Source organism: Euprymna scolopes, chromosome 29, assembly GCF_053919585.1.
Source record: "Euprymna scolopes isolate OS-2025 chromosome 29, ASM5391958v1, whole genome shotgun sequence".
NCBI lineage: Eukaryota > Metazoa > Mollusca > Cephalopoda > Sepiida > Sepiolidae > Euprymna > Euprymna scolopes.
The window spans coordinates 2241451-2255469 of record NC_136510.1 but is presented as its reverse complement, the minus strand read 5'-3'; the positions used below and the strand labels follow the sequence as shown (position 1 = coordinate 2255469).

At 38.5% G+C, this 14019-nt stretch overlaps 1 protein-coding gene across 5 annotated transcripts in view; it reads right to left on the bottom strand.

Moving 5' to 3' along the window:
- LOC145252439 (proton-coupled folate transporter-like) overlaps positions 1 to 14019 on the bottom strand; it is a 69091-nt gene that overhangs the window by 40554 nt on the left and 14518 nt on the right. Inside the window, exons 1-2 of one of the 5 annotated variants that reach the window (XM_080111837.1) lie at positions 6711 to 7070; positions 6148 to 6234 (exon numbers count right to left, since the gene is read on the bottom strand). The exons of 1 other annotated variant lie outside the window; for it this stretch is intronic. Coding sequence is in view for 2 of the 4 variants with exons in the window: in XM_080111839.1 (XP_079967965.1) it covers positions 6364 to 6366 (3 nt within the window). In the remaining 2 variants the exon portion in view is untranslated. Of the gene's footprint in view, positions 1 to 6147; positions 6235 to 6363; positions 7071 to 14019 lie in introns of those variants that run through there. 3 more of the 5 variants (XM_080111836.1, XM_080111839.1, XM_080111835.1) reach the window with 3 other exon arrangements.

Here is a 14019-nt window from a genome sequence, read left to right as displayed (position 1 = left end):
TTATTTCCATGGCAGGTGCTCGTCTGAACTCCAATCTCTGGTCCCCCTCGCTAATCTTTTACGAAAAACACCCGTCTGGCTGAATCCACTGTGAAAAATTTCCCCCACTCTATATCTGTGCCTAAATCAAAACGCGGATTCCATGAACAAAGCTTCTTTCTTAGAACTGCACGCCTGTGGAACTCTGTTCCGTCTGCCTGCTTCCCACCGGACTACAACTTGGATGTCTTCAACTTCAACGTTAACAAATTCCTAATGAACCGCCCCCTTAAGTAAACACTTCAAATCTCCACACTAACGTAATGTACTTGCAATAACCCTTATCCCTGAGTAGCTTCCGGGCCTTGATAAGTGGTGATCACTGTGTAAAAAAAAAAAAAAAAAAACACTAAGAAGCTAAACTCACATCCATACAACGGAACTTTGAAACAAACTTTCCGACTGTTTTTATTTACTTTTTATTCAAGAAGTTTAAAACTTTTCAACAAATTTTGGTCTTTCAACGCATATTTTGCATTTCTGTAAAATTGTTGATATAAATATATTTTCTTAATTTATATTTTCTTGCTTTCATTCCAAAAATCCCATGAATGAGTTCTTGCTACCCGGGGACTCTCATATCCTTTCATGTCTAATTCATCTCCATTTTGTTTTCCCTGACTATATCCTGACATGCAGAAGTTTAAATGCAATACAAGAATTAGCTAACAAATGAGTACACCAAAAATTATACAAATTCACTATTTTTTAAAACAAACAAAAAAAATAATACATTTTAACGGTGAAATGTCTCGTCCGCCATATTTCCGAGATAGTGAAATAAATGTTGTTAAAGAAAGAAAGGCTAAACAATAGTTTTGACAACAGTTAATTTTTTTTTTTGTGGGGAGGGGGGGTAATATGCACAAGCTCAAAAATTGTATAGCGTTGGTACCTCCTCCCCTGGAAGAAAAGCAAAAATAAAGACAAATCTTTATGATGTACGAACGAAAGAAAATAGCATAAACACAAAAGAAAGAAAGAAAGAAAAAGCACATGAATTGATCAAGTAATCTTATTCAAATATAAAAAAGGAAACTAAAATTTTATGGCTAAGCGACGAGCGACGATCTCCCCCTAAATAGCTCTTAAAACCAGCCTGGTACACCCATTAATTGTTTAAGAATTATTTTATTCATAAAATTAAATTGGTAATCATGAAGAAAGAGAGAGCCTGTTTCCTCCGTTTGCCTATAGGTGGCGTTAATGTCTGTCCACCCAGTTACGGAAGCACAAAAAGTATATAATGGCACCGTTGAAATAAAAATAGATGTTTTTATTAGATTTTAATTTTAAACATGTTGTTTTTTTTTTTGTTGTTTTTTTGTTTTTTTTTGCAAACATATTTAAGTTTTATTTTGTTTTGTTTTCGCAAACATATTTAAGTTTTATTTTTCCAAACATTTACGTTTTGTTGCTGGTTTATTTTCAAACATTTACGTTATTTTTGCTTTAATTTTAATATTTTTTTTTTTTTTTTTTGCAAGCATAAATTAAATGTTTTTGCTATATTTTTCTTTTAAACATATTTATGGGTACAACCGTTTTTCCGCGAGTATTTTTTACGTTCTTATAATAAAAAAGTCAACGTTTTTTCTTTTATCTTTTTTTTTATTGAACCCCCCTCTTTTTTCTTAATTTTTCTGGACTTATTTTACTTTTTCCGCGAGTATTTATATATATATATATTTGAAAAGGGATATTGTAAAACCTGAATATTACTTGAAACTACTATAAAAAATAAAAATAAAAAATAGCGCGGTACAATAAGTGCATAAGCAAACTTTTCTAAAAGAAAAATATTTCAAAAATATTTAGTTTATGCCTGCAAAAAAAAAACAACAAAAAAAACGTAAAAACAAAAAAAAACGTAAATGTTTGAAAATAAACTAGCAACAAAACGTAAATGTTTGGAAAAATAAAACTTAAATATGTTTGCAAAAACAACAACAACAAAAAAACAAACGTAAATATGTTTGAAAAACAAAAACAAAAACAAACTTAAATATGTTTGCAAAAAACAAACAAACAAAAAAAACATGTTTAAAATTAAACATTTATTTTTATTTCAACGGTGCCAGTATATACATTTTGTGCTTCCGTAACTGGGTGGACAGACATTAACGCCACCTATAGTCAAACGGAGGAAACAGGCTCTCTCTTTCTTCACGATTACCATTAAATTACTGATCAATTGGCATATCATAAAGATTGTGTGTGTGTGTGTGTGTGTGTGTGTGTGTGTGTGTGTGTGCGCGCGCACGCGCGCGCAAAATATATTTTAATGACATACCCGGTGTATTGGAGTCAAAATCAATTTCGTAAAAAGAAAACTTGAAATTTTTTTTTAGTCTTAGCTTATTTCCAAAATGGAAATACATCGATTTTCATTGGATAAATCGTAATTGCAAAACGCGTAACCAAAACTAGGTTCAATGAAAAGAAGTTCCATCTTAAAAAAAAAAAAAAAAAAAAAAAAAGTTTCGAAATATAGGCAACTTTATTTAAAAATTTTAAATAAAGTTTATTATATTTTGAAACATGTTTTCAGAAATTTTCTATGGCGCAAATAAGAATTATGATGCGAAAACGATTTTATTTTTATTTTTATATAAATATTTGATATTTTACAATTATTTTTATAAGGAACTAAAAACTTCGTTTTTGTGTTCGTTTCATGGCACCATATGTCCATTTCACCTTTTTTATCGATCAAGCCGACGGAGTAAAAATAGACGGAATTTTAAATGTATTAACAAGTGTTTGTTTTTATCATTTAATTTAATTTAATTTAATAAACTAATTTTAACGCCAATACGTTCAGTATGCCATAATAATCATATATATAATTTTTGAATAATCATGTTTGCTAAAAGAAAAAAACTGGTAAATTTTTAGATTAGGTCCACTCCACCTCCACAATTTTCTTTTAAATGACGACTTGTCTAGGTTTTCGACTATGCTGAATACGAAAATCGCATTGAAATTTTGTCGAAATAAGTAGTTATCGAGATATACAAAGTTATATAATGCATTGTAATCTCTGGCGGCCATCTTTTTTATCCGCTTGTGCGCGCGTCATAAACAAATCTACGCGCGTAACAAAGATGGCCACCAAAGAATACAATGCAGAAAACAACTTTTTATATCTCGATAACTACTTATTTCTGAAAAATCTCAATGCGATTTCCGTATTCAGCATAGTCGAAAACCTGTGAGGCGTCATTTAAAAGAAAATTGTGGAAGTGGACCCAATCTAAAAAATACCGAAAAAATAATAAAAACGTGTTGTTTGTTGTTCATATTCATATTCCTATCTATTTGCCTTCCCACGAGGGCAGAGTTAGACACAAGGTCGGTTTTTAATGTAGGGAAAAATCCAGCTCCCCAAAAGAGGCACTCTGGATAGGAACAAAAATTAAAATTGTCTCAGTCATGAAGTATTTCTCCTCCACTGACCGAGAACAGAAAAGGTGAAGTAAGTACACTAGTGTACTACACTATGCTTGTCAATCTGTGTGTTTCTCGCATATACGTAACTGATAAATGCTCGTTGAATTTTTTTTTTATTATTATTTCTTAATCGAATATTTACCGGAATAAAAATATGTACTAATGCAGTTTATGGGCAGTACTTTTTTCTTTTTTTTTTTTTTAGATAGGATTTTCAAATTAATTTCAATTTTTACGGTATCTTTCGTTTATTAAATTGTTAGGTAAAAGTAAAGAATAGTTAACAAAGTTCTTCCTTCTCCATGTTAAGAATGATGGGTTTAGAAATAATGTTATTTCAGCAAGGCCCGTAAACTGCAAATATACATAATAAAATAAAAAAATCTTTTATTCAGGCAAAAATTTACATGAACAAAAAACTTAGGCACAAGGGGGGGGGGCGTTGTTCATCCTTGTCAGTCTAGAACTAAACAAGAGTTTCTCTTAGCTAGTATCGTCTACCACCATAATACCGCATTCACCCTTTCGTACTTAAGCACGTCCTACTTAGCACCCAATTATTTAAAACATTTTTTATTTACGTGTAAAAACAAAAAAAGGAAAAGATAACAATAATGATGATACCATAATTCATTTGTGTCGAGGGCGGGGGAAGAAAAAATACAAACAGTGGTTAGGACCCTCCCAACCTCATCTAGTTGGTAGACCGCCCGTTCCAGGCGTTCCACTTCGGTTTGTAAGGGAACCTGCTGAGCTCCTACGGGTCAGTCTCTAAGTGAGGATGCTCTCTAGATGGGCCGAAATGGAGAAAAGAAAATTTTGTGGGTGAGAGATGGGGGGGGGGGGGATTTAAGCCGTTCATTCGGCTTTCCCAAAAAATATTGGGTACTTTTGCAGTGCACTTATTGAACTGTACTGGGATAACAGTATTATTTAGAAAGCCATTCTTAACATAGAGAGAGGGGGTGTTTTGTAACTATTCTGTACTTTCACCTAACAGTTTAATTTATAAAAAGATATCATAAAACTAATTTAATTTAAAAATACAATTTTAAAAATAGTGCGGTTCAATAAGTACATAAGAAGCAGTAAGCACCCAATATTGCTCTTAGAAGACCATACTCCCAGTTTTTGATGAGCCATTCAATATAAGTTAACAAATTTACCGAATCTCCATTACTAACGGTTACTATATTGTCCAATTTCTACTGTACACTCTTTCACCCTTATCCTCGAGTGGCCTCTGGCCTTGATAAGTGGTGATGCCTATGTAATAAAATAAATAAAAGGTACTTGTACAGTTTAGTCAAGACATTAAAAAATGAAAATATCGAAGAAAGTTTAAATTGTATGTATCCGTTATGGAACGAAGTTCGAAAAAAAAAAATTAATTTCATCAAGTTATTTTTTTTTTACAGCGAAAAAACAATTTCTCATGATACCAAGCAAAAGGTTCGATTTTTAGGAAGAAAAGCTGGTATTAAAGATGGAAAGAGGTGTCACTGACACCTCTTTCCATCTTTAATACAGCGCTTTAACTGGAGTTATCTCCCTTTAGCATTTCTAAAATTCAAACAATTTTTTTTTTTAAATTCAAGATGGCCGCCTTCAACGTGCTCTCATAAAAACGTGTTTTTTCGCTGTAAAAAAAAAAAAAAAAAAAAAAATTACTTGATGAAATTAAGTGAAATTTTTTTTTTGGAGAACTTCGTTCCATAACGAATACATACAATTTAAACTTTTTTCGATATTTTCATTTTTTTAATGTCTTGACTAAACTGTACAAATATTTCATGAAGTATATTTTTTATAATACTGAAACAAATTAAAAACAATCAAAATAGCATTTTAAGCAAAAAATAAATAAATAAATAAAAACAAACCAACAAAACAAAAACACCAACAGCAGCAACAACAACAAAAACAAAGGGCGGACCTGTACGAGAGTGCCCCCCTTAAAAATGCTTGGGTTTTTTTGGGCTATTTTTTACCTTTTTTTTTTTTTTTTTTTAACTTTCTTCACCCCCACGATTATCATAGATCATTGACTTAAGTATCATATGGACAGAAAAAAATTTTGAAAAAAAAAAATTAATTTAATTACTTTTAAGAATGGTCACTTTCTCGTTCTAATCACGTGACACGTCGGTAAAGAAATAATAAGTCAGGTAGCAAGGAAGTAGGACGTTATAACGAGAAAGTGAAACTTCTTAAAGTCATTAATTTTTTTTTTTTTTTTCAAAAATATTTTATGCTAATATAATACATTTAGTCTGTTACCCATAATCGTCCGAAAAAAAAAAAACTTAAAAGAAACGTGTAAAACCACTGCCACTGAGATATAGCCTTGGTAAAACACGCATTTTTAGTGATGTCTGCCTAATTAAGTATAATGCGATTTTTTTTCTGAGATTGTTTGCTGCCGACTTCGTGTCTCTTATTCGTGTCACCCATATAAATCCATTTTGAATGACTACATAGCGTTTTTTGTTTGTTTGTTGTTGTTTTTTTTTGTTGTTGTTTTTTTTTGTTGGTGTTCTTTTCTTGCATTCGGTCGCAAACAATCAAATAATTAAATTAAAAAAATTTTTTTTTTATTATTTAAATATTTTTAATATGCAATCATTTAGATCGACTTGAAATAGTATAACTTACACTTGAAAAATATTATTTATAATTGTTTGGTACAAGAGTCCACTGATGGCAGCCCACGGGTACGAATTCGGAATAGTGGCGGGTGAGCTAGAAAAATTAATATCACCAAATTACTAAATTTCTAATTCTATAGAGTATCTTACTTTAACTTTTTTTTGAGGGGGGGGGGGGGCTAAAAAATGAGTTTTAAAAAAAATTTAAAAAAACAACACTTACCATTTTTAAAACTAAAACAAATCCGCCGGTTTTTTACGAGGGAAACATGAAGCGAAATAAAAGTTTTATCTTTTAAAAATAAATCTTGTGACACGAGGTCAAACGAAAAAAAAACCCCAAAAAAAAACAAAAAAAAAAAACAACCATTGAAGTTGAGAAGAGACGAAGAAATGAGAGTCGGTGCGTGAAATTAGTTGAAGAGAGAAGGCGGCGAGGAAAGGGCAAAAATGCCCGCAAATGCCAGAAAGGAGAAGGTCTTCTCTCCTTAATGTCAGTTTTTCATAATATCTATTTAAAACGAGATTCTGTTTAGGCTGAAAGAAAAAAAAAAAAAAAAAGATGCATACCTTATTAACCTAATTTGGATAGATAGTTCGATTGTAGCATAGAGACTGTTGAATATTATAACATATTTCGCTTGATCTCCTCCTCACACTCTGAAGTTGTAACTGAAAATCTATTTATAAAGGGAAGTCATGTGTGTGTGTGTGTGTGTGTGTGTGTGTGCGAGCGCACGCGTGTCTATTTGTGTGCACAATTACGTTAACACACCAGTTCTCGCCAGATAACCGAAGTTTTTATTTATTTGCTTCCCCACTGAGCAAATTAGGCAGGAGGCCGTTTTTAATGTGGAGATAGGGGGAAGGAGGAGGGAAAGAGGGGATCCAGCTCCCCAGAGGAGGGAAGTGGGGGCTGGATTAGAAACTGTTGGTATGAAGGGTTGCCCCTTCAGTGACCAAGGTCTGATATGTGGGGTTACCCCCACATAACGCCGAGCTTGCCTGGCCTGTACCAGATTGGTGACCATTTGGGAAGGCAAGGCGCTGTATGTACCGCGAGGAAAAATGCCAGGTTGGGAAACTGACGCGGTCTATCCTTCTTTCGAAGGAAGATGGACCTGGACCTCTCTGAAGTCGTGGTAGGCAACCCATGGCGTCACGATAAAAAATATCCTTGATAGACCTAGTGAAGAAAAGCATCAAGTATTCAGCTACGGACAAGATTTGAATTACGCAACAAACTTGTGTAGTGAGTTCAATCTCGACTGTGGCCGCATATTACGTTTTATTTGTGTTTGTGTTTGTATGTGTGTCTGTGTTTGTGTGTCTGTGTGTCTGTGTTTGTGTGTGGGCGCGCCTGGGTTTATTTGTGTGTGTGTGTGTGTGTGTGTGTGTGTGTGTGTGTGTGTGTGTGTGTTTGTGTGTGTTTCTACGTATTTTATTTTGTTCATTTTTCACAAAGGAGTCACCACTTATCAAGGCCCGAAGGCCACTCGAGGATAAGGGTTAATGAGTGTACAGTGGTCAAAGGGAACATATAATAATCGTTAGTAGTGGACAGTTGGTAAATTGAATTACTAAAGGGGACGGTTCATCAAGAATTTGTTCACATTGGACTTGAAGAGAACCATATTGTAGTCAGTTGGAAAGCAGGAAAACGGAACAGAGTTCCACAGGCGTGCAGTTCTAAGAAAGAAACTTTGTTCATGGAATCTGTTTAGGTTTAGGCACAGATAAAGAGTGGGGGAAATTATTGATATTGGTTTCAACTGACGAGTGATTTTTGTGAAACTCAAGATTGCAGCTCAGACGAGCACTTGAAAATAACACCATGAATTAACCATGAAAATAACAATAAAGCAGAGAAAGGCTCACAACGTCTCTCCTGTGGGAAAGAGGTTGCAGGGAAGAGAAAAAGGCATCCTCCACTAAACTATGAAGTCTATTTTGAACTCTATCAACGCAGAATAAGCTGCTTCTAACAGCTCCTGCCCAGATGTGGCAACAGTACTCCATCCTTGGATGTACTTGACTCTTATACAGGTAGAGAATTGCATCAGCAGTGAGATATCTATTGGAGCGGTAAAATAATCCCACCATTTTTCCAGCAGTCTTGGCAACGGATTTGATGTACATGTTCCATTTCAGATCAGGAGTAAAGGTCAGACCTAGAAGCTTGTCAAAACATGGAGCCTCCCCAAGACCAGAGCTATTTATTTCGATTGATGATAGACGGGGAGCAGAGCGTTGATGATGTAAAGATAGAAGCTTGGTTTTAGATGAATTAAAATTAACCAGCCACTTCTTTCCCCATTGCACCATGTGCTCAAGATCAGAGGAGGGAGAATCAGAGAGAACGTGGTCATTTACGGCCTTTGAAGTGTCATCAGCATAAATGTCTACAAATGATCAGAAGATGTGATTTGAAAGATCATTTATGTAGATCAGGAAGAGAGTTGGGCCCAGGATGAACCCCTGTAGGACTCCAGCATTAATATTGTGAGCTTCTGATTTCTGCCCATCAACAACTACTCTTATGAACCTATTAGAGAGAAATGATTTAATAATTGAAAAAACATTTCCAACTATACCGTAACTAGAGATATTATGGAGTAGACCTTTATGCCATACCTATCAAAGGTCTTTGATATTTCAAGGGTAATTGCTCTAGAAAGGAAGCGTTCGTTGAGAGATTCGCTAATCTTATGAGATATAACTGTTAGCACATCTGCTGTAGATCTAACAGAACAGAAACCATATTGCATGTCACAGAGGAGGTTATTTTTGCTGAGGTGGTTGACTACTTCTCTATTTAACACAAATTCCAGCAACTTACTCAGGACGCACATGTGTGTATCTGTTTGGGTGTATATGTGCGTAAGTGTTTGTGGTTAAAAATTAGAAATCAAGCATCACATGCACCTATGGTAATTATTGCTGCACTTGTTCCTAATGGTTGGATCCTTCTACTGCTCCAGAAGATATCTCACTGCTGATGCAATTCTCTATCTATATAAAAGCCAAGTACGTCCAAAGATGGAGTACTGCTGCCACATCTGGGCAGGAGCTGCTAAAAACAGCCTATCCTGCCTTGTCAGAGTACAAAATAGGCTTCGTGGCTTAGTGGGGGATGCCCTTTTCTCTTCCCTGCAGCCTCTCTCTCACAGAAGAGACGTTGCGAGCCTGTCTTTGTTTTATCGTTATTTCCATGGCAAGTGCTCGTCCGAGCTCCAATCTCTGGTCCCCCTTCGCCAATCTTTCACAAAAATCACCCGTCTAGCTGAAACCACTGTCAGTAATTTTCCCCACTCTTTATCTGTGCCTAAATTAAAACATAGATTCCATGAACAAAGCTTTTTTCTTAGAAGTGCATGTCTGTGGAATTCTCTTCCGTTGGCCTGCTTCCCACCTGACTACAACCTGGATGTCTTCAAGTCCAACATAAACAAATTCCTGATGAACCACCCCCTTAAGTAAGACACTTTATCAAATCTCAATACTAACGTACTGTACACGCAATAACCCTTATCCCCGAGTGGTTTCCGGGCCTTGATAAGTGGTGACCACTTTGTAAAAAAAAAAAACTCTTCCTCCTCCCCATGAAAAAAATAAAAAATAAATAAAATTCGGTATTTATCCAATTTTGCTTCAACAGTAAAAAATATGATTGCACAAAAACTTTATTTTGTACATACCTGTTAGGTTAAAAAAAGGGGGGGGGTGCAGTACACCAAAATTGACGAAATTTGATCCAGTATTATTGCTTTAAAAATAAAATCAAATAATTCCTGTGCAATTTTGGAATCCATTTTTAACATGTAGGTATTGGCGGGGTGTGTGTGGGGGGAGGGGAGGCTTTGTTGGCTCTTACACTGAGTGATGGCCGCCTTGGTATTAAGGCACATGAAGAGGAAAAATGAGCGATGAGAGAATTCAGCAGTCAAATTTGTGTTGTTTTACAACAAAAATACGAATATGAATTTACGTAATTTTTGGTGTACTGCCTTTTTTAACCTAAGAAGTAAGTACATAAACTTTTTGTATTATTTTGTTGATTTTCTTTTTACAATGAGTTTTAGAAGTTGAATCAGAAGCCTTTGTCTAACGCAAAGCAACAAAACTTTTTGGTTAAAACTTCAAGCAGAGGTTCGCTAGTCACAAGTTGAGTCGAGTAGAGTTTGTTGTTCACAACACGAGATACATGTCGACGTTCTCTATTCGCATATCTTTAAACACTTCGCCCACTCTTTCCAGCGACTCGTCTTTTATAATGTTTCGGGCACACCCAATTTGCAAATACCACACGAGACTGCTCAAGATCTATGCGTGACTGGAGGTTTAAAAAGACAACAGCCGCCATCTTGGGCCTCTTTTTTTTCTTTTTCTGTCTTTCAGTCTGCTGCCGAGGCAGATTCTCGCTCGTTTCTGAGGTAGGTCCTTTCTATGTCTATTACACTCCTCCCTAATCTCATGGTCACAGAAATGACAATGAGGTGGTGATCACCATCGCCGGGTGCTTCTCCGAAGGGGAACGATGCATGCCTCTTTTTCGCTTAAGCTCTCATCCGTGGATTGGGGGTTGAAGAATACCGCTGGGAGGCTACTGATATCAGAGTCACCTTCTGAGGGAGCTGTTTGAACCAGAGCGATGTCTCACTGGTCCCTGACTTGGAGTCAGACTCACTCCTGTTGTTCACGGGTAGCCGCGATTGTGTTGTCGGACATAAGTCCTTAATGTGACGAGGCACACCTTCGACACACACTGCTTGCTTGCTGATCACTTCAGTGATGTGTCCAAGTCCATACTGAGTTATACATTTGCCACGCGGGTTCTTCATCCAGACAATATTCCTTTTTTCCAGCCTCCCTCCAGTTACTTCCGTCTCAGGTACTGGGTTTGTTTCTATGCTCTTCACCCTAATGTGTCGGCCGGCGCTGTAGAGGGTGATACAGCATCTTTTGTGATCACGTTGTGTAAATAAACTGCTTCAGACACCACACAGCCCGTTCTGGCAGCGATAGTTTTGACAGTCCTATGGTTCCGCTCAATAATCCCATTCCCACTTGGTTCATAGGCACATCGGAACCACAGATTACTCCCTAGCCATCAGCAAACTTTCTGAATTGTTCACTGGTGAAAGCGGTGCCATTGGGGAAGTCACGTTCAAGGAAGATGCTGTTTATCTGATGGATGACTGCTGTTGTATCTTGCCGGCGGAGTAGCCACCATATCGCAAACCTAGATGGGTCGCAGTCAATGAGCGTTAAGTAATCCTCACCGTTGTGGTAAGTAACATCTATCGCCAGCCGGCTCCAGTGGCTCTTTATGTCGTTTTCCTTTTTCCTAGCGAACGGATGCCAGGTCAATGGATTGGCAAGCCACGCAGCTCTCAACCACTTTTTTAACATCTGCTTTTCGTACTTCAGGGTCATCCAACTTAGCAAAATACAAGGTGGTGGTGGACTTCCTTGATTCAATCAAACTGAGCAGAACATGTGGCTGCGGCACTGGCCAGTTGTATGGGTTCGATGGTTCTTCTAGTGGTGTCAATCCATCTGCGGGAAACTCTTGTTAAACAATCAGCCTTGTTCAGGCTGGATCTGACCAGGGAGATTTCCATTGACAGCGCATATTCTTCCTTGATGCTCATGATGGTATTGAGCTGCCGTTGGATGAGCATATCGCTCGTAGCTTTAGTTTATATTCTGGCCCTCCCGGTAAGGGTGTCCGAAATCTACTTGTGGACGCAAGCAGAATCTGTAAACAGTCGCAGGGTAGTCAACTTCCAGAGGATCGCCAAGTTTATCCCCTTGATGACGGCATCAAGCTCTACCAGGTTTATATGCAGGGAGTCCCATTCTGGGAATAACCAGCAGGCATCTTCCACCACAGCCCCATCATGGACTATTGATACGCCCATGGCAAGAGAGCTCACATCAACCCACACACTCAGGTCCCGCCTGTACCATCTGCCATGTGCAGGGTCCTCCTTGCGCACTCTAGTGAGGACTTTCTTCAGCATTGTGTTGAGAGGGGTGTGTACCATATCCTCCCATCCAGTGGTGACCTCAGACGCTCTCCTCTTTATGAACGCACCTGAAACACGAAGCCAGCCACCCACAAGGAGGTGTCCAACCAATTTTCCGCACCAAGAAAATATGTTTCTTTGCGTGACATCGCGGGGTATGTCTGGGACTTCATTTCCCCATTTCCAATGCAGGATGCCGTCTTCTTCCCGGACCTGTAAACCGACCACCCATACGCCATCCTGTAGTCTCTCCGGCTCCTTACTGAGAAGTCCAAAGTTGCGGAGATGCTCTTCTACACGCATCGTGGATACAACCCCTTCATTCACATACACGTCATAAATATATGCAGATGTTGCTTGCCTTATGCGCTCATCGTTTGCATAATTGATGGCGCTACATTGAGTCCGAACTCCATACGGATTAAGAAGGATCTCTTCCCCTTAACCAGAACTGTCTGATAAGGCCATAGTGACTGGTGTACATGCACTTGAAGGTATGCCTTCCGAAGATCAAGCATAATTTATCAACGCATACATCTGTGCGGGCCGTAAAGGGGTCCACGTGTTTGTTCAACTCCCTATAATCAAGCACTGGCCTCACTTTTTGTTTGTTTGGCTGGACGACCGCCATTAGTGGGATTAGACACTTTGGAGGTCTTCTCAGGATAAGGAACCATCTATTGTCGATCCAGGTCTGTATCATACTCTACGCAAGCTCCGGGTGAAATCTTGTACTCTGGCACTCTATTGAACAAATTCTCTGGCTGTTGTTTGTCTGACCACTTCTAAGTCACAGTCCAGGACTTCATGCACTGGTCGAAGTCCGCACAAAAATCAGGCTTATATAGGGTGAGTGCCGCGCAAACGCACTCTTCGCGTTGGGAGAACGTCACGTTCCCAGCTGATTCTACTACAATTGCGCCCATTCCTAAGAGTAAATCATACTCTAGCTCCCTGCCCATAATCTGAGCTTGCACGGCTACTCCAGGCCTGCTACCGATGCTTATGTGGATGACACCTTCTCCGCAAGAGGACAACGAGCTTTCGCCTACAGTCAGCACCGGAGTTCTTGTTGTTTTCCAAATGTTGCAATGTTCTTTGTGCACAAGTGTCTGGGCACAACCCGTGTCCACAAGCGCGTGGCACCCACGCCCGTTAAGGCGTACACTCACCACAGGTAGCACCTTGTTTAATTATGATCTGGGGAGAAGACTGGCACTGTAACTTCCTCCCCTAGTCCATTTCCCGTATATGCACAAGCCAGGTGTACCTGGTTTTTGCATTTGTGACACCGCTGTCCGCTAGGCTTCTGGGTCGTTGACAGTGACAAAAGGCAATCATGGGCCCAAACCATTGGGCCCCCACATCTGAAGCAGTTAACACTTCTGGTGTTCTCACTAGCTATAGGCAGTGGTGTAGGTGCACATGCGGCGACGACCTCCTCATCTCTGGTATCCATCAGCACGGCACAAGCCCTCTCAAGCAGCTCTTTCAATAACAGTTTGTCCATTCGGGTTGAGGCTCGCAAAAGTCCCTTTGCTTGGCATGGCAATCCATTCACGAAGGCTCCCTTTATCCAACACTCTGGTGGCATTTCACCTACCAGGCGTGCCCGCCGCTGCAAATCCGTCAAAAACTCATCGACGGTCTCCCCTAGCCAAACGCGACTGGCAGTGAACTGTTCCAATACCATAAACGAATCCATCCCATAAGCCTTTACAAGAGCATGCTTGATTTCCTCGAGGTCACTCTGTTGGTCCTCCGAGAGTTGCCGATACATCTCACGAGCCGCACTCTTCAGTCGCAGCAGCAGTACTCGCTCCACCTTTGTTACCTCGCACAGCTCA